Here is a 17,604-nt window from a genome sequence, read left to right as displayed (position 1 = left end):
TTGCACTTGCGAAAGTGTAAAGAGCCTGCTAAGGAGGCAGGGTATGGCTATCGATAGCCAGGCTTTGCAGATGAGTAAACGGAGGCTCAGAGAGATGATGTGATTTTTTCAGTTTCACTGCTTTAAGACAGCAAAGCTGGAAACGGACACAGAGCCCTGGTATTTCTACCACATCCTCTGAGCAGTCAGATCTGGACAGAACACGGGTCGGGCTCAGGTGACATGTCATACAGAGCAGAAGAGCAGGCTAGAGGCAATGTAGTGATGTAAGGCTGTTGCTTAGTGAATGTCGGGTTTCGTAGTTGCATAGAGCCGCAGAATGGATCCGCAGACCAAGGAGAGGCAAAGAGTGGCCCAGGAAGATAGTTTATTATAGTAAGCAAAGAGTTACAGCTCCCGAGCAGGAGGGGGTACCCGAACCTGGGATGCCCACTAGCTAAGGCAAAAAGCTCGTGTTTATATATCTTTATTTCTACTTGGGAGGGGGATGTTGGGGTGCTGGTGCCTATGGATACAGTGTTTCCCAGACTCGCTCTGCTGCTCAGCTTGGGGGAGACCACTGAAACAAACCCATTTGCCCCAGAGCATGATTGATTATATTTTTGTCCTGGTACGGTTGTCCTGAGTTCTGTTTTCTGTTTTTGCTCAGTCTACCAAGGAATTTCTAACTGCCTGATTTCATACTAACTTGCCTCAGTAGCGGCTAGGATTCCCAATTCTCCTCCCTGAGGCCCAGGTTCAACCCGCGGTGTGGGAAGCTAGCCAGGCCCTGCCCAGACTCCACTGGTTTGGACCCTCAGTGTGAGAGCCAAGCCCAGACATCTCGCTGAGAAGGGCCACCTCTCTGGTAACAAAAGCACGACTTCTTCGGGCAGGGTGTTTACAAAGGCGGGTAAATGTGCCCAGTGAGAGGGGGAGGCTTGGAGGTAGAAATGATGGGGAGAGTTGGTGCCATATGGTGAGATAAAGACGCCAGGAGGGGCCAGTTGGGGGAAGAAAGGGAAGACTTCAGGCTGAGCCATGCCGAACCCGAGGTGCTTGAGGGCCATCCATGCAGGGACAAGATGGCAGGTGGTTCTGTCATGAAGAGGTGCCTGTCAGTAGCAAGGCTTGGGCTAAAGGCAAATACCGGGGTGTCAGGCAGGGACTCAGCTCCTGCTCCCCACACAAGAACGCAGGATATGGTGAGGCCAAAAAGGAACAACGAAGCCGTAGATAGGGGAGTCATACCACTACAGTCTCGATGGCGGCTGGTCGAGACACAAAAGCAAACATCCGCCAGTACCCCAACGCGGGGTCTTCCTGCACCCCAGTCTCGCTGGTGGCTGGGCGAGACACAGGAAGTAGGATCAACATGATCCGCAATCCACAATCTGCTTGCTAACCTCACTTGCTAACCTATATCAGTGGCTAACGGCTAACCGGTAACAGTGGACGGCCATCTACTACCCGAGCCAGCACCTTTCCACGTGAGGCCAAGAGTCTGGAAACTGCTGTCTGGGACTCTGTCCCTACACGGTGGTGCCAAAAAAATGTATATACGTGACTTGTATTCATCTTTTATTATCGGTATATATTATTACAATTGTAATAGTTTTTCCTTTCTTAAAATGTGTAGACATTTTTTGGCACCCTCTGTAGATATGAGGGGGCGGGGGGGGGGGTCTGCAGGGCATGTTGAGGGGAAGGTAAGCTGGCAGAAACAGGCCCTTCTGACCTCTCAGACCTTACCCTACCCTCCTCCAGCTGCCCCCACGATCTCCTGAAACATTAACAGAAGCTCCCAGAATTTCAGGCTTGAATAAGCTTCCAATAGAGAAGGTTCTCTTTCACCATTACATTTTTTACCCTCAACGTTGGGAAAAGGCTGCTTGCTGTCACCCAGTGATGGGCGGAAGCCCAATTATAAACGTCCTGGCCACGAAAAATGGCTTCCGAAGTCCCAAGGGCGGAGCGGGCCGGGTCAGGGTCGGAAGAGCGGTGGCCAGGCCCTGACCTCCCGCCGCGCCGGCGGGTCCTCCAAACCCAGGCGGGGATGTCGCCCGCTGCCCCGCCCCAGCCGCCGGTTCCGGGGGCGGGCCGGGGCGCCCGCTCCCTCACTGGTAGCCCGCGCGGCCATTTTAGCTGAGGGCAGGCGGCCCGGCGACCCGGATACCTGGGGTGGCGTCTCCTGGGAAACTGCTTCAGAGCCAAGAACGTGAGGCCGCGTTGCCGCCATTTCTCAGGAAGGCGTCCTCCCGTCCTGATTGTACCTCCAGCCACCAACTCAGCTCCTAGCCCCCCGCGTGGGCCCTGGAGAGGCCTCTTCCTGCTCCCCGGCCTTCCGGCCGCGCCCCGACCCTAGAGCCCGCGGGGCAGACGTTGCCGATCACGTCAAGCCTCGCAGACCCAGGGGCCCCTCTGGCTCGCCGCCGGCGGTGGCACTTCCCATGGCGCCGCCTCCAGCGCTGTTCCCCGCGCAGGAACCCGATGGGGCCGCGCGCGAGGGGAGGAGACCCGCGCCCGTGAGCTTCGCGGACGTGGCCGTGTACTTCTCCCCGGAGGAGTGGGGATGCCTGCGCCCCGCGCAGAGGGCTCTGTACCGGGACGTGATGCGCGAGACCTACGGCCACCTGGGCGCGCTCGGTGAGAGCCCCACAGCTCGCCTGGGTCCACGTCCCCGACCACCCTGCCCAGCCTCGGGGCCCTGCACGAGGAGTGGGGGGGCCCTACGTCCGCGACCTCGGGGCTGCGCGGTTGGGGGTGGGAGCGCCCCTCACCTCCCGCAGCTTGGAGTGGGCATTCTTCTCCCCAGGATTCCGAGGCACCAAGCCCGCCCTCATCTCCTGGGTGGAGGAAGAGGCTGAACTGTGGGGTCCAGATGCCCGAGATCCGGAGATGGGAGCGTGTCTGACAGGAGCAGACACAGGTGAAGTACTGGGGACTCCGTCTCATGGGATTTTCTCTGGGTCGGACCCATCCTGCTGTCCTCTGCCAACTCCTTACCCTCATCAGTCTTTTCCCTGAATTGTTTTCCCATCTAAGGTGATTGCGCCTGGGCCCTGCTGGGGTGCAGGTCGCTGGCACACCTGCCTCTCCACTCCCAGCTCCTGCACACCTGAGCCTCTCCTGGCTTTTGTTTTCAAAGCTCTGCTGAGCTCCAAGTCACTCCCGTTTGCCTGCATTTCGTTCCTGTGTTGTTTTAGTTTACTTTCTTTTTGTTGTATTTTTGTGGCAGCCTCCTCTCTCTTGGCTTCCAGTGTTTCCTTCTTCCAGTTCATCTTGCCAACCTGTTGCGCAATGCCCAGCCCCTCTGAACTTGGCGATGCCAGACAAGTTCTCGTGTCTCTCTGTGCTGTTCCTGAAGCATCCTCAAGCGTCCATTCACTCACCCTCCATGATCCAGCTGAAAGGTCGCCCGCCTCTCCGTCAGCCATTTCCCCAGCCCTGAGGCGAGGTGTAATGCCCTGTTCTTTCCTACTATCTCTGTCTCTGCTGCTTTTCTGTTCTCTGCAGCTGGGAAAGGTGTCACTTCCACCTTCCCTGTTCACACAGAGCTGAGTCCCAGAGGCAGCTGTGGGCCCAGAAGGTGGCTTCTCCGTCACCCTATGGGGTGTGGGATTCAAGGACCAGGATAAGCCAGGGGCTGAGCTCTCCCTTTATCTCCCAGCAGATCCCAGAAATGAAGAAGAGAAAGGACAAAGAGGTGGGACCGAGGCACTGAGGAAGATGCTTTCTGTGGACGCGCGACTTTCTGGGCTGAAGGCTGTCAGTTCCCCTTGGGCCGGGACGCCCTATAGTTTGGAGCAGCCTCCCAAGGTGCCTCGCCGGGGCCGCCCCCCACTCTGTGCCCATCCCCCTGTCCCAAGGGCTGACCGGCGTCACGGCTGCTACATGTGCGGGAAGAGTTTTGCGTGGCGTTCCACCCTGGTGGAGCACCTATACACCCACACGGGCGAGAAGCCCTTCTGTTGCCCTGACTGTGGCAAGGGCTTCAGCCAGGCTTCATCTCTGAGCAAGCACCGGGCCATCCACCGTGGGGAGCGGCCCCACCGCTGCCTGGACTGTGGCCGGGCCTTCACGCAGCGCTCTGCCCTCACCACCCACCTCCGGGTCCACACGGGGGAGAAGCCCTACCGCTGTGCTGACTGTGGCCGCTGCTTCAGCCAGAGCTCAGCCCTCTACCAGCACCAGCGGGTCCACAGTGGCGAGACCCCCTTCCCCTGCCCGGACTGCGGCCGCGCCTTTGCCCATGCCTCAGACCTGCGGCGCCACGTGCGCACCCACACAGGCGAGAAGCCCTACCCATGCCCAGACTGCGGGCGCTGCTTCCGGCAGAGCTCTGAGATGGCGGCGCACCGGCGGACCCACAGTGGGGAACGTCCCTATCCCTGTCCTCAGTGTGGCAGGTGCTTCGGCCAGAAGTCAGCCATGGCCAAGCACCAGTGGGTCCATCGGCCTGGGGCCGGAGGGCGCAGGGGCCGGGGTCCCAGTGGGTTGCCTGTGCCCCTGGCCCCTGGCCAAGGGGACCTGGACCCACCGGTGGGCTTCCAGCATTACCCAGAGATATTCCAGGAGTGTGGGTGAAAAGACAAAGGGTGAAGATCTAGACAGTCTGAGGCCCCACCTGGGCTCGGTCCTAAACCTCTGGTGGTTCCAGGTCAGAGAATTCCTAGCCAGCACTGGACCTGGGGGATGAAAACCAGCTTGATCTACTGGCATCTTACTCCCTCCTGTCCCAGACTCTAGAAGCCTCCTTTGCTGAGTTAGGGTTGAGGTAAGCACCCCAGTAGAAGAAAAGGCCATTTCTCGGTTTAGAGGTTCTGAGAGGATGAAGGTAGAGGGGAACCCATTGTTTTCTTACTGCAGAAGTTAATCATGGATGGCCACGTACTGAATCAGGCTTACAGCTATCTTTTATTTTTACTTTTTTGGCCTAGCCAGCATTTTAAAATGTTACAAATAATTGGTTAAGATTTCACACAAAAGCCCAGGTTTCTGGTTTCTCAAACAAAAGTCCAAAGATTTGACAACTTGACCTAAGCTCAGGGAGCTGGGGGTAGCTGCCCCTTTGGATGGAGCCGGAGCCTCCGCTTTCCGGTTCAGCATGCCCACCCCTCCTTTTCAGCTCCTGACAAGCGTCAGCTGGCACTCGTCAGGGCTTGGCCGGGTTTCTGGCAAAGCAGGCTCTCTCCATCTGGCATTTTCCACTCATTTACATGACCCATGGAGCATCTATGGTCATTACAATTTTGCAAGCTCTGGTCTATAGTATTCAAGTTTTCCTGAATGGGACTCAGGATACATGAAAGGGTGGCAGGAGAGAAGTAAAAGCAAGCTTTCTTTTAGATCTTGCTTGCATCGCATTTTATGGCTTACAAAGCCCTGTCTTGTCCATCCACTCACTTCATCCTCAGAACTAACTGCCCAAGGAAGGGAGCATTGTCATGTGGGGACTCTGGTCCCGCTCCCCGCACAAGAACACAGGACATGATGAGGCCAAAAAGGAAGACCCATGGAGCCATAGGTAGGACAGTCAGACCACTATAGTCTCGCTGGCAGCTGGGTTGGACACACAGGAAGCAGGAGCCACATGATCTGCAATCCGCTGTCTGCTTCTCTGCCAACCAACCTCACTTGCTAACTGCAATCCGCGCTTGCTAGCTCAGCCACGGCAGTTATATCAATGGCCAATGGCTAACTGGTTATAGCTGATGGCCAACTAGTCACAGCTGATGACCATCTACTACCCGAGCCAGCACCTTTCCACGTGAGGCTGAGAGCCAAAAACTGCTCTCTGGGACTCTGTCCCCACAAGCATCTTGCTTGGAGAGGACAGCCCAGTCAGGACTGAATCCTTTGCCTCAAACCAGTGGCGTGTTTGCCACACCAGAGAACCACTCTCGGCTAATGGCAGTTCTTGGTTTTGAAGGTGAAGGCCCTGAGGTCACCCTCCAGCCCTGTCGTTCAGGCCTCAGCCACCCTAGATCTAGCCTGGAAGAGATCTGAGCTCTTCCATCCTTTTGCAGTTGGGGACACTGAGACTGCGGAAGGCTGGGCAACCTGTCCAAGGCGACACACAGAGATGGCAGGCTTCTTGGTACACAGCTCTCCACCACACCATTCCCGAATTTCTTGCCAGTGTCTCAGCCAGCATCCTGGAGGCATCTGCCCACTCCCTCTGATAGCACCCAGGCACTGAGCTGGACTGGAGACAGACCAGTTCAGAGTCAGTGAAGCCCAGGTACAAAAGTGATAAAACGGCCACGTAGCAGACCAAGGCAAGGGAGAAACCAGCCTGAGAGCAGAGTTCAGGACAAACAAGCAAAGCTTGATCTTTACTCTCTGGTACCCACCATCACCAGCCAACGGGAACTAGGCCAGGAATGGTGGGTTAGTAGCCAGAGGGAACTGTAGTCATCTGTATTCTCTGCACAGCATCTCCCTATCACCTTGAGACTCCATTATCCATTTAATCCCCTGCGGTCAGCCCCGCCTTGTCCACGTGATGGAAGCAGCCAGCCATGGGCACACCTGGGCCTGCCTCTGGTCAGGACCACCTTACCTCGAGTGGCAACAGGGGTCGGTCTTCCGCTGGCCTGTGTGCACTGGCCTCCTTTACCCAGCGTAGCCCCATGTCTTGAACTGACATGATTTCAATCTTCAAACCTGAGCCCACCATGACCTCCCTTCCCCTAAGCTTTTCTGGGAGGACTGGCTTGTGTGCCTCCTGGTTATAAGTGGGACATGGTGTGAGAAGAGGCATCTTGGCTGTGGCAGCGACCTCTGTACCAGCTTTTAATTCCCCAGAGAAGCCAGTGTACAAGTCATCCCCTCCCCTAACCCTCAGCTCTGCCTGGGAAAAGCCCGGCTTGCAACACCAGTTCTCAGCTCAGCTGGACCCAAGCCTCAGCTTGCCAATTAAAGGTGCCACACTTAATGCTTTCTCTGAGTGCTGTGAAGTTTGCAAGCCTTGCTCAGGGCCAAACACCAGACCAAACTTCAGCTTTCTGCCTTCGTGTCCTAACTTTCCACCATGAAATCAATTTTGGGGCATCATGAAATGCTTAAGGCTCAGCCTCACTCTGTTTCTTAGCCCCTTGTTTCTTGGCACAGATACCTCCATCAAAGGTAGGGCTCCCGTTGCTCTCTGCTACTGCAGGTCTTTGAGGCTCAGAACCCAAAGCAATTTAAACCGGGAAGAGAGTTCTCCTAGGGCTTCACTCGTGCATCAGGAGAAATGCTTGTCTGTCCCAGACACAAGGAGCCCATCCATATGGATGGCCAGAGGGAGCGGTCAGGCCATGGCCACATGTCCCTAGCTTGTCCAAGACATTTAAAATAAGGGTAAGCATTAATTTGAGTTCCAAAGACCCTAACAATTTGGGGACTGTTAGGTGCATCTTCCTAGGAATAGGACGTGCAAAGATGTTTGTGACCCAAAGAAGCTAAAACCCGCTCTAGGCCAGTATTCAAAGGAAGGCCTTCCTGTCAGGAATCACGTGCTGTTCCTTTAAAATGTAGCAAGCTCCCTGGGCCCTGTCCCTAGCTGCTGAATCAGAATCTCCAGGGATATAATCTCATGACTGCAAAACGGGGGAGAACCACTGCTCTGGACAAAATGTTATTTTCTGGCTGCTCTTAGCTTTGCAGGAGTAGGGGCTGGTCTCAGGGCCTGTCCCAAATGTCAGGCCAGGGGATGACCTAGCCATACACAAAGACTCCCGTTTCCTTTGTTCTTCCCAAAGGGGCCTGTGCTGTAGCTGGTCTCTTCCCTGGTATTTCAAATCCCAACAGACGGGCATCTCTTGTAGGATGACAGAAAGGCTCTTTGAGGGCTTGTTCCTTGCGTGCAGGGTGGGAGCAGTTCATGCAGGAACCCTTCTCCCATGGAGAACCTTTTGAGGGCTTGCTCAAGGGTGAGCTAAACCGTAAGCCCTGGCTGCACACCAGGGGACAGTGCAGTGGACAGAGACTGCTCACCTTGGGACACACACAGGGCTCCTTCCACATCAGCACAGTGGGAGAACAAGGTCAGAGGACTCCTACCTTGGATTAGTTGGTGCCAGGTCAAGTTGGAAACCTCGTCAGGGGCTTCCCTGTGCTTAGAGCCTCTCACTGCTGCGTGCAAGTGGTAGGTGGAGGCTGGTTGCCTCTTGAAGCCCCACTGCATAGACAAGTCTGGTTCTAGAGGATGCTGCGTGGAAGCAAGCTACTCTTTTTCTCTGGGTCCTAGTGAGACTGAATTTCCACGAGGACGTGATGGTGCCAGAGCAGCTCGAAGCCCTGGCCCAAGCTCTGCTACATGTGGGGCTATGAAGAGGCCAGGTAGCGGGCCCTGTCAGACCTGCGGCTGGAGGTTTTGCTACTCATTTTGCACGGGTGGCTGCTCTCCTGTGTGGTGGTTAATTTTCTGGTGGTTAAGCAGGTCGGAAAGTCAGAGAAAAGCATCTTATGAAGGAGACTTTTGTCTCTCACTTTTGTGAGTGCTTTGGGGATGACCGGGAGTACCCCAGGTGCAACTCCTCCCATAATCAGTGTAGTTGTAGGGTGTTCAGCCTGTGTGGACCCTCTAGTGTGGGTCACATGAACCATTCTTAGCAAACGTTTTAGAACAGATCGACCTTGGAATGGAGAGGCGTGGAGCTGGAAACTTGTTCCAGAGAGCAGAAAAGTACTCACATTTTACTTGATGGAAGGTATCTGATTTTGTTTGTAAGCCTCTATTGAGATCATTCTCTCCAGCCTTTTGCCACTTGGACTTCTCCACATTCTTGTTCTCCTCTTTTCAGGAGAATGGAAGATGCCATCTTTCCTCCTAACCGGTTTCTTCCCTTGGTTTGTCTGGGAGGCAACAAGAAAACAAACCATGGATCCTACATCACACAGGATTTGGCTCCTTAGCTGTCAAGAATGCTGCCAGGCTAGTTTCAGCGGCAAAGGTGGAAAAGGGACGAGGATTGGCTCCTATTAAGTTGTCTTTCCAGGGTCACTTTTTCCTTGATTCAAGGCTGCACCTAGGGTAGTGTTTCTCAGGTTTCCTTCCTTTACAAGCATCTGTCCAAGTCAGACAGGACCGGAGAGTTCTCAGATGCCTTAAAGGACAGCTGGTTCTTTGTCCACTTCCACTCCTGAACTCTATCCCGCTCACCTGGATGAAATTCCCACAGGATCCTTGCCTCCCTGCGAGAACAATCCAGGAACCGGAGATTCAGGCTCCCAGAGATTGAATTAAACTCAGGCTTTGGGAAAGGTGGAGGGAAGAGGCATGGTAATTGAAAAGAACGCAGCCTCTCTGAGAGAGGATCCCTGACTGGCCCCTGCAGCACCTGGGACGTGGGAAGAAGAAAAAGGAAGTGGAGGAAAAACCGAGGGAGGGAGGGAGGGTGTCTGTCCTCAGATCGCTTGGCTTTCATTCTTCAGAAAGATAAAACATCATGAAGAGTAAACGGGGGCGGGAAAAAGTTCAGAAAGCACAGGCCCCGCTCGAGTGGAGAAGCCAGGCAGATTCCTCCCACCCCTACCGCAGGCACAACTGGGGGACAGAGGAGGTGGGACCGGCCCGCGCACCCCACAACCAATCAGAAAGATGCCTCGCGTTCCCTGGAGACCATTAACGCTTAGCCGTTGGTGTGGGAGGTGGCAGGTGAGAGCACGAGCTCCACCCACCAATCACTGCGCTGTATGAGAGGGAAGGGCGGTGCCTCTGTGAACCGGAGGCGGAGCTGTTTCCCTGGCAACGATCCTAGCCCAGCCTGGGCGGGGGGAAGGGTGAAAAATTAGGAGGAGCAGAGGGGGGAGGGAGCCCGGAGCGTGGGGGTGGGCGCGCCGGTCTGGGGGAGTGAATTCGAGGAGGCGGGAGGGAGGGTCCCAGCCTCGCGAGTTTCGAGGAGCTCGAGGAGGGGTGCGTCCGGCCAGGTTCCCGAGGCGCGGCCGGAGCTGACCCCGAGGCCCGGGAGCGGAGGGGAACTAGACACCGCCCCCGCTGGCGCCGGGAAGCGTCGCTCTTTCTCGCTGACCTTGGTCTCTTGTCGCCTCGCCCTTGGCCACAGTCACTGACGGACGCAGAGCCCGAGAGAAGGGCAGATAGGCCCCTGGACGGACGGGAACCTAGGACGTAGGCACACACATTGCCCCAGCCTCTCCCGCCGGCTCCAAGGCGCTCAGACCTCCCCCACCTCAACGCCGGGCCATCCAACCCAGGGTTAATGCCAACGAGTTTCCACCTCCAGCCGCTCCTAGAGAGGCCGCGGCGTTAGCCAACGGGGGAAACTGGCCGCAGACGGACACTTCCTGTGCGGGGGGAGGGGGTCGGACAACCGCAGCCCAGCCGGGGCTGGGGGGCCAGACGGCGGGGTCTCGGGCGGGAAGCGGTGTCTGGGGGCGGCAGGGCGAGTCGTGAAGCCCCTAGTCTCCGAGGCCACGACGCGTGGGGGTCTGTGAGGGCCCCAGGGCGAGCCCAGACCTTGTGGGTGGGGGCGGGGCCGCGGGCAGGGGAGGGGCCCGGCCGGCCGGAGAGGCCCAGGGTCAAGACGTCCGGCCTTGGGTGCCGGGGCTAGGCAGCGGGTCTTCTGGGCGGCGCTGAGCGGGCGGGAGGCGAGGGCCCGGGTCTCAGGGCTCTCTGGCCGGGTCGCAGGATCGTCCGCCATCGCCGTTGCCGCCGCCGCCGCCGCCGCACTGGAAGCCAGCGGGGATGGAACGGGAGGCGTCGCCGTGGGGCGTCGAGCCCCGGGATGTGCAAAGTCCTGACGAAATAGGGAGCCCTGAAGGGTCCCTCAAAGGTGAGCGAGGGAGCGCCCCTCCGAGGAGCGTGCCTGAAAGCGGGAGAGAGGGCTGTGGTCCGTGGGAGAGGAAGAGAGCGGGGGCCTTGGACATTTGGGACTTGGAGGAGGCGGCGGTGCGGACCGGGTGTCCAGGGTTTGCTGAGAGGGAGGTGGGAATTTCAGCACCTGCCCGAGGGCCAGCGACCGTGTTTGAGGAGGAGGGGGAGGTTTGTGGCAACTAATGGTGGGACCCAGCGACCTTCCAGGCCCCACACAATCTGGGTTTTCTGTAATTGTCTGATCCTGCAGGCAACACGAGTGAGAATGAGGAAGAGGAAATTTCTCAGCAAGACGGCACTGGGGACTATGAAGTCGAAGAGATACCTTTTGGGCTTGAACCCCAGAGCCCTGGGTTCGAGCCGCAAAGCCCAGAGTTTGAACCTCAGAGCCCCAGGTTTGAGCCTGAAAGCCCAGGTTTCGAGTCCCGAAGTCCTGGGTTTGTGCCCCCAAGCCCTGAATTTGCACCTAGAAGCCCTGAATCAGATTCTCAGAGCCCTGTGTTTGAACCACAAAGCCCTGGGTATGAGCCCCGGAGCCCTGGGTATGAATCTCAAAGCTCTGGGTATGAACCCCAGAACCCTGAGTTCAAAACCCAAAGCCCTGAATTTGAAGCTCAGAGTTCCAAGTTTCAGGAAGGTGCAGAGATGCTTCTCAGTCCGGAGGAGAAGAATCCGTTGAACATCCCCTTGGGAGCCCATCCCTTGGACTCCTTCACCCAGGGGTTTTCAGAGCAGCCCACAGAGGGCCTGTCCCTAGGGCCACCTTTTGAGATGCCCACAGGGGCCCTGTTGTCTACACCGCAGTTTGAGGTGCTCCAAAATCCCCTGGGCCTGACTGGGACCCTGAGGGGTCCAGGCAGACGGGGTGGCCGGGCCAGGGGTGGGCAGGGCCCTCGGCCTAACATCTGCGGCATCTGCGGGAAGAGCTTTGGGCGAGGCTCCACCCTGATCCAGCACCAGCGTATCCATACCGGTGAAAAGCCCTACAAATGTGAGGTCTGTAGCAAGGCCTTCTCCCAGAGCTCTGACCTCATCAAACACCAGCGCACCCACACAGGCGAGAGGCCCTACAAGTGTCCCCGCTGTGGCAAGGCCTTCGCCGACAGCTCTTACCTGCTTCGCCACCAGCGCACCCACTCTGGTCAGAAGCCCTACAAGTGCCCACACTGTGGCAAGGCCTTTGGCGACAGCTCCTACCTCCTGCGTCACCAGCGCACCCACAGCCATGAGCGGCCCTATAGCTGCCCTGAGTGCGGCAAGTGCTACAGCCAGAACTCATCCCTGCGTAGTCACCAGAGGGTGCACACCGGGCAGAGGCCCTTCAGCTGTGGCATCTGTGGCAAGAGCTTCTCCCAGCGCTCGGCACTTATCCCCCACGCCCGCAGCCATGCCCGTGAGAAGCCCTTCAAGTGCCCTGAGTGCGGCAAGCGCTTTGGCCAGAGCTCAGTGCTGGCCATCCATGCCCGCACCCACCTGCCAGGCCGCACCTACAGTTGTCCCGACTGCGGCAAGACCTTCAATCGCTCGTCCACGCTGATCCAACACCAGCGCTCACACACAGGCGAGCGGCCCTACAGGTGTGCCGTGTGTGGCAAGGGCTTCTGCCGCTCATCGACGTTGCTGCAACACCATCGGGTCCACAGTGGGGAGCGGCCCTACAAGTGCGATGACTGTGGAAAGGCCTTCTCCCAGAGCTCTGACCTCATACGCCACCAGCGGACCCATGCCGCCGGCCGGCGCTGACCGAGGGCCCTGTTGGGGGCAGGGCGGTGCTGGGCCCAAGAGGAGGGGACAGGGAACTGGGGAAACCTGGAGAGAGAATAGTGGGAAAGCTGGAGGAGCAAGGAAGAGTTGAGGATCCTAGGAGATGGGGGGCCAGGGTGGGGGAAGTTACGTGCCCTGGAGACTTACGGGAAATGGGTAATGAAGAGGGGCTGGAGGGAGGCCAAACGCAGCAGGAGGGCCTGGGAGAATCCAGAAAGAGGTCAGCAGACAGCTGCCCTCAGCAATGGCGTGATACCTTGGTAGATGCCTGGCTTGGCAAAGCGCTAGGTGGGGGTGGGGGGAGGGAAGGGTTGGGTCACTTCGTTAGAGTGGGGTAGCTTAGATTGGTAGCTACTGAGACCCTTGTTGAGTCAGGAAGGGGTAAGGGTAGGTGGGGTGGGGAGTAACGCCCGGAGTGGGGCCTGGGTCTCTGAGTGCAAACCCCAGCTTCCCTTGTCTTCTTCAGGCTTTGGAGCCCCTGAATTTGAGTTCAATAAAAACCTTTATGTGGTAAAAGAGGTTTGTCCTGAAAATGTGTGCATGGACAGTGCCCTGGGCAGTGGGAGACACGGTTTCATAACCGACCAGCCAGTGAAGCCACAGGGCTGAGTCTCAGGAGACATGCTCATATCTGCCCAAGCTCATGTCCTGTGCTTTGAACGCTGCACAAACACAGAGGGGGCTCATTAGGGGTTTGGGAAAGTCCTCAATTTTGTGGATAGGGTCTTCCCAAACAAGGGTCTGCCCTTGGGCCAGAAACAGTCCCTGATTCTCATATTTAGGTATGGAGCATGTGTGCCATCTCCTGGACTTCCAGCACCCAGCTGTGCTGTCCCACCTATGCCCCCCACCCCAAGCTAGAACCTCCACCACTGTGCAGAACCACAGTTTCAAACCCCACCCCCATGTGTGGTCATGTGTGGGACCTAGTATGACGATTGGATTTCAGCCTTTAAGTCCCTCCCACTGGCTGGGCCTGATTTGCCACAGCTCTGCCCCTTTTTAGAATCCTGGTTCCTACCCTGTTACCCCGAAAATAAGACCTAGCTGGACCATCTGCTCTAATGCATCTTTTGGAACAAAAATTAAGATCCGGTCTTACAGTAAGATAACCTGGACAAAAATATCCACTCCCCCCCTCCCTGCCCGTGTCACAGAATATCACTTCCTCAGAGACTTTCCTGATAACGTGTCTAAAAGAACCCTCTACCCCATTTTCCTGCTTTGTTATGTTCACAGCCTTCCCACTACCTGGAACGGAACCACATTTCCACTGTCTTACTGTTTTCCCATTAAAGTGAAGCTTCCTAAGGGCAGGGACTTACCTGCCATGTTCATCCCATGTCCTCAGAGCGGAGACCAGGGCGTGACACAAAGCGCTCAGGAAATACTGTGTAAATGAACACAGCCTGACTTACACCTCATGAGACCTACAGACCATTTCGTGTGCTTTTAGTAGTAGTTCTGGGATGTTCCTGACAGTTAACACATTTTCCCCCTCTCCGGGAAAATGGGGCTCACTCCTTCCTGATGTCTTCCTTCTGAGCCAGCCCCATGGTTCTTTGGGGGCTGGATCAGAAGGGGGTGGGTGAAGTCGGAGAGGCCAGACGGCTTTAAGAGACTGTTCTAGGCCTTGTGTGCCAGGCTCAGGAGTGTTCATTGACTCCCCTCTAGGCAGAAGGGAACCATCAAAGGTCACTGCTTGGGGACCACATGTTGCTTCTTACCTCCCAGTGCTGGCCCCAGAGCTGTCCTTAGGGTGTCAGTACCCCCCAGGGGTCCTACAGACCACAAGAGGGCAGCAGTGACCAGCCCCCTCTCTCTAAAGTGGGGAGCATAAGGGTTTAAAAAAGGGTTGGGAGGGGTAAGGAGGGGGTCTATTTTCATATCTTAATGAATTGGCAGGGCTCCCCTAACCCTTTCTCCTTTTCTGTGTCGCTCTCCCTGCTTCTTTTGAACTAATTCCATATCCAGTGCAGGTCAGTCTCTGAAGGGCACCATGGCCAAAAAAAAAAAAAAAAAAAGCTCCTATTTGGGTCCCACTTAATAAAAGAGTTGAGAAGAAAATGTTCATTGAATTGAGCCAGGCTGGAATGTTGCATCAGCACAGAAACATCACAAAATTGGACAGAATTTCCCATTTATTGGGTAAATCTATGCAGGAAGTGTGCTTGATACTGGGAGCCAGGTGAACAGGTGTGGTGCCCATTCTTGAGCTCAGAGTCTCACGGGGGGTAGGGGGGTTACAGGTGGGTGTGATGGAGTCCCGTTGGGGTCTGTGGGAGGGAGGGAACGGACACCCGGGGAAACTGAGCCTTTAAGAATGGGGATGCCACGGGCCCATCCAAACTTTTTTCTCTATCTTCCCACAGGCTCCCTCACGAGTTGAGTGAAATTATGTCAAGCACCTACTATGCGTCTGGCTCTGGGATATCACCAGGGATCCCAAGGTATGGTCCCTACCCATGGAGTTCACTAATTTGAGAGACGGATATTAAGTACATTATTTGTTAGGTGGTGCAGTTTTTGCAATTTTTTTTAACCGTTTAAACCACAATTACGTTCTCTTTCAGAGAAGGAAACTAGGAGGGGCTGGTGGAAGCTGGGGCCTTCTGAGAACTCCAAGGCTTCCCCTCGGGAGCCTTCCTGGCCCCTCCCTCAGTGAACCCTCACTGTGACCCTGCAAAGGAGGCAGGCAGGCGTAAACTCCATGTTCAAGACACAAACACTGAGGCCTAGGAAGGGGCAGGGACGTGCCAGAGGACACAGAGTGACATGCAGGGAGAGGCGACCGACACCAGGCACCCCAGGTCCAGTCCTGGGCCCTCATCTCAGACCTGGGCCTCAGTCCATATCACCTCCATCCTGGGCCTCCTTCCCGTGGAGCAGGTCCAGGCAACCTGGATCCATGGCTTCTTCCTTAGACGCCAGCTGCCCAGACTCTTCTCCAGGGATTCCATTGGACGCATCCACAGTCGCCTCCATCTTCTCCTTCAGGTTCCGTTTGAAGAAGCCAATCTGTAGGAAGACAAAACTGAGTGAGCAGAAAGTCCATAGAGCAGGGTTGGCCCCGGCAAAACATGAGCATACTGTTTATGTCAATAAATCGTCCGTGCCACAGGCACATGGTGCCCACTCCAGGGGTGGGGGCAAGGGGGTCTGCCACACCTGGTTGTGGCAATGTGTTAAAAAGCTGTACATTTACTAGTTCACTATTTAGGCTCATCAAAACGTCATGTACCAATATTTTAAGAGGGTGATTTGACAATATCTAGTGCTACAAATAGTAAGAGCCCACGCTTACAGTGCTTAGTACCATGTTTCCCCAAAAATAAGACCTAGCCAGACAGTCAGCTCTAATGCGTCCTTTGAAGCAAAAATTAACATAAGACCCGATCTTACTTACTATAAGACCAGGTCTTATATTAATTTTTGCTCCAAAAGACACATTAGAGCTGATTGTCCAGTTAGGTCTTATTTTCAGGGAAACACGGTGTCATGTACTCTCTGTTGAAAGCTCAAAACAAATATATTCTTTGGCTCAGCAATTCCAGGTCTAAGAATTAATTTTAAAGGATATTTGGACAAGTGTGCAAAGATGTGGGTAACAAGAACCTTTCTGTGTCATACTGTTTGAAACAGATGTAGAGTATAAACGATCTAAGTGTTTGTCGGTAGAGAACTTGTTAAATAAAATGTGGGGCACCCAGACAGCAGAAAGCCACCCCGGTTACAAAATCAGAGGTAGATCAGCTTGGGCTCAGATGGAAAGACGTCAAGATATAATATCCAGAGGAAAAGACAAGTTCCCGGCAGTACAGACAGTCTAATCCCATTTCCATTTTCGTCATATACACACATACACTGATTTTTTTTTTTTTTTTTTTAAGGAGGGCACAGCTCACAGTGGCCCATGTGGGGATTGAACCAGCAACCTTGGTGCTATTAGCACCACGCTCCAACCAGCCGAGCCAACTGGCCACCCCATGACTTTTCTTTCTCTTGTGCTCACACATACACACATACGTTCACAACAAAACTACAACCTGGACGAATAAAAACAAAAAAGTTGTTAATGACAATCCTCCAGGAGTACAATAGGAAGAAACAGATTTTTTTGTTGGGGTTTTATCCCCGGAATATTTGCATTTTTTCCCATGGAACACCTGTCCTCCAGCACTCTTCATCTGGAGAACTTCTAGTCATCCTTCAAATCCCAACTCCAACGCCACCTCTCTTGGGAGGCCTTCCCAGACTCCCCCAGCCTGCATTAGCCTCATCATGTGTGTTCCTCTCTGTCTCCCCATCAGACTGTGAGCTCCACAAAAGCAGGGCCCATGTTTGTGGCATGTGCCTCTGTATGCCAGTGTCTGACCCTCGATATGCAGGAGAGCCCTTCTCCTTCCTCTCCCTGGGTATCCAGTCCTGGCCCTGCCAGGGCTCCGTGGAGTCATGGGGGAAACGTCTCGCGTGCTTGTTGGGCCTCAGTAGCCTTATCTGTAGAAGGAGGGTATAGGCCGAGGCCCCTGCTAGCTTTGATACTCCCTGCTGTGTTGTCCTCTGTCCCCAGCCTGCCTATCTCAGCCATGCCCACTCCCCCCATAAGCTCCCACCTTGTAGAGAGCCAGGAAAATCAGCAGCAGCAACAACAGCCCCCCAGTACCGCTCAGCACGTAGAGGTAGAGCATTTCCTTCTCGTATACAAGGTCAACCTTCGTGACGACCTGCGGGGGACAAGAGGAGGGGCGTGCAGGAAGAGGCCAACCCCCCCCCCCCCTTAGATGGCTTCCCTTAGTCCCAGGAGAAAATGCCAGGATGTCAGCTCAGGATGCAAAGCCTTCCAGAACCCGGCTCCTATTGACCTTTCTAGCTACACTTCTCTTCTCCAGCTCTGGGCCTCCTGCTCTCAAACCCGCCTCGCCCACTCCCTCAGCTCCAGGCCTGCCCTGGCCACCTCTGGTAGAGCGCCTTCCCTTCACGCTCTGCCTGTGGGGTGGGCACCCCGTGGCTGAGCTGCCATCCAGTTGATCGTGACTTCA

General features: G+C 55.5%; 3 protein-coding genes and 2 long non-coding RNA genes across 13 annotated transcripts in view; 2 read left to right on the top strand and 3 right to left on the bottom strand.

Annotated features, from left to right (window-relative positions):
• Nucleotides 1-352: 352 nt before the first annotated feature.
• LOC148756864 (uncharacterized) lies at nucleotides 353-2,276 on the bottom strand. Its single transcript, XR_016022651.1, has 2 exons — nucleotides 2,156-2,276; nucleotides 353-1,115 (listed from the first exon to the last, which is right to left on the bottom strand). It is a non-coding gene; the product is annotated as an uncharacterized LOC148756864 (long non-coding RNA).
• Nucleotides 2,078-9,721, top strand: LOC148756863 (zinc finger protein 764-like). The gene is made up of 4 exons (XM_088801460.1): nucleotides 2,078-2,625; nucleotides 2,795-2,908; nucleotides 3,653-4,756; nucleotides 8,772-9,721. Exons 1-3 carry the CDS (start codon nucleotides 2,430-2,432, stop codon nucleotides 4,564-4,566), a joined length of 1,224 nt encoding a protein of 407 aa, XP_088657586.1. The 5' UTR covers nucleotides 2,078-2,429; the 3' UTR covers nucleotides 4,567-4,756; nucleotides 8,772-9,721.
• Nucleotides 4,880-10,138, bottom strand: LOC148756862 (uncharacterized). The gene is made up of 2 exons (XR_016022650.1): nucleotides 9,999-10,138; nucleotides 4,880-8,823 (listed from the first exon to the last, which is right to left on the bottom strand). It is a non-coding gene; the product is annotated as an uncharacterized LOC148756862 (long non-coding RNA).
• ZNF768 (zinc finger protein 768) lies at nucleotides 9,956-13,081 on the top strand. Of its 3 annotated transcripts, none has more exons than XM_019717271.3 (3): nucleotides 9,956-10,096; nucleotides 10,616-10,760; nucleotides 11,052-13,081. In XM_019717271.3, exons 2-3 carry the CDS (start codon nucleotides 10,673-10,675, stop codon nucleotides 12,542-12,544), a joined length of 1,581 nt encoding a protein of 526 aa, XP_019572830.3. In that variant the 5' UTR covers nucleotides 9,956-10,096; nucleotides 10,616-10,672; the 3' UTR covers nucleotides 12,545-13,081. The 3 variants fall into 3 exon arrangements, with proteins under 3 accessions (XP_019572830.3, XP_074179068.2, XP_019572829.3); XM_074322967.2 differs by having other exon boundaries at nucleotides 10,000-10,138; XM_019717270.3 differs by lacking the exon at nucleotides 9,956-10,096 and adding an exon at nucleotides 10,290-10,414.
• A 1,607-nt stretch (nucleotides 13,082-14,688) lies between these two features.
• The window catches only part of ITGAL (integrin subunit alpha L), a 56,542-nt gene continuing 53,626 nt past the window's right edge, over nucleotides 14,689-17,604 (bottom strand). For all 7 annotated transcript variants that reach the window (XM_074322973.2, XM_074322974.2, XM_019717252.3 and 4 more), the window contains 2 exons: nucleotides 17,179-17,289; nucleotides 14,689-15,583 (listed from right to left, as the gene is read on the bottom strand). In XM_074322973.2, the coding sequence (XP_074179074.2) occupies nucleotides 15,410-15,583; nucleotides 17,179-17,289 (285 nt within the window). In that variant the 3' untranslated portion in view covers nucleotides 14,689-15,409. The remainder of the gene's footprint in view (nucleotides 15,584-17,178; nucleotides 17,290-17,604) is intronic.

Source organism: Rhinolophus sinicus, chromosome 10 (genome assembly GCF_057876585.1).
Source record: "Rhinolophus sinicus isolate RSI-liver-muscle chromosome 10, RSI-T2T, whole genome shotgun sequence".
NCBI classification, from domain to species: domain Eukaryota; kingdom Metazoa; phylum Chordata; class Mammalia; order Chiroptera; family Rhinolophidae; genus Rhinolophus; species Rhinolophus sinicus.
The sequence above is the reverse complement of the archived record's forward strand: the minus strand, read 5'-3'. Positions and strand labels throughout refer to the sequence as shown.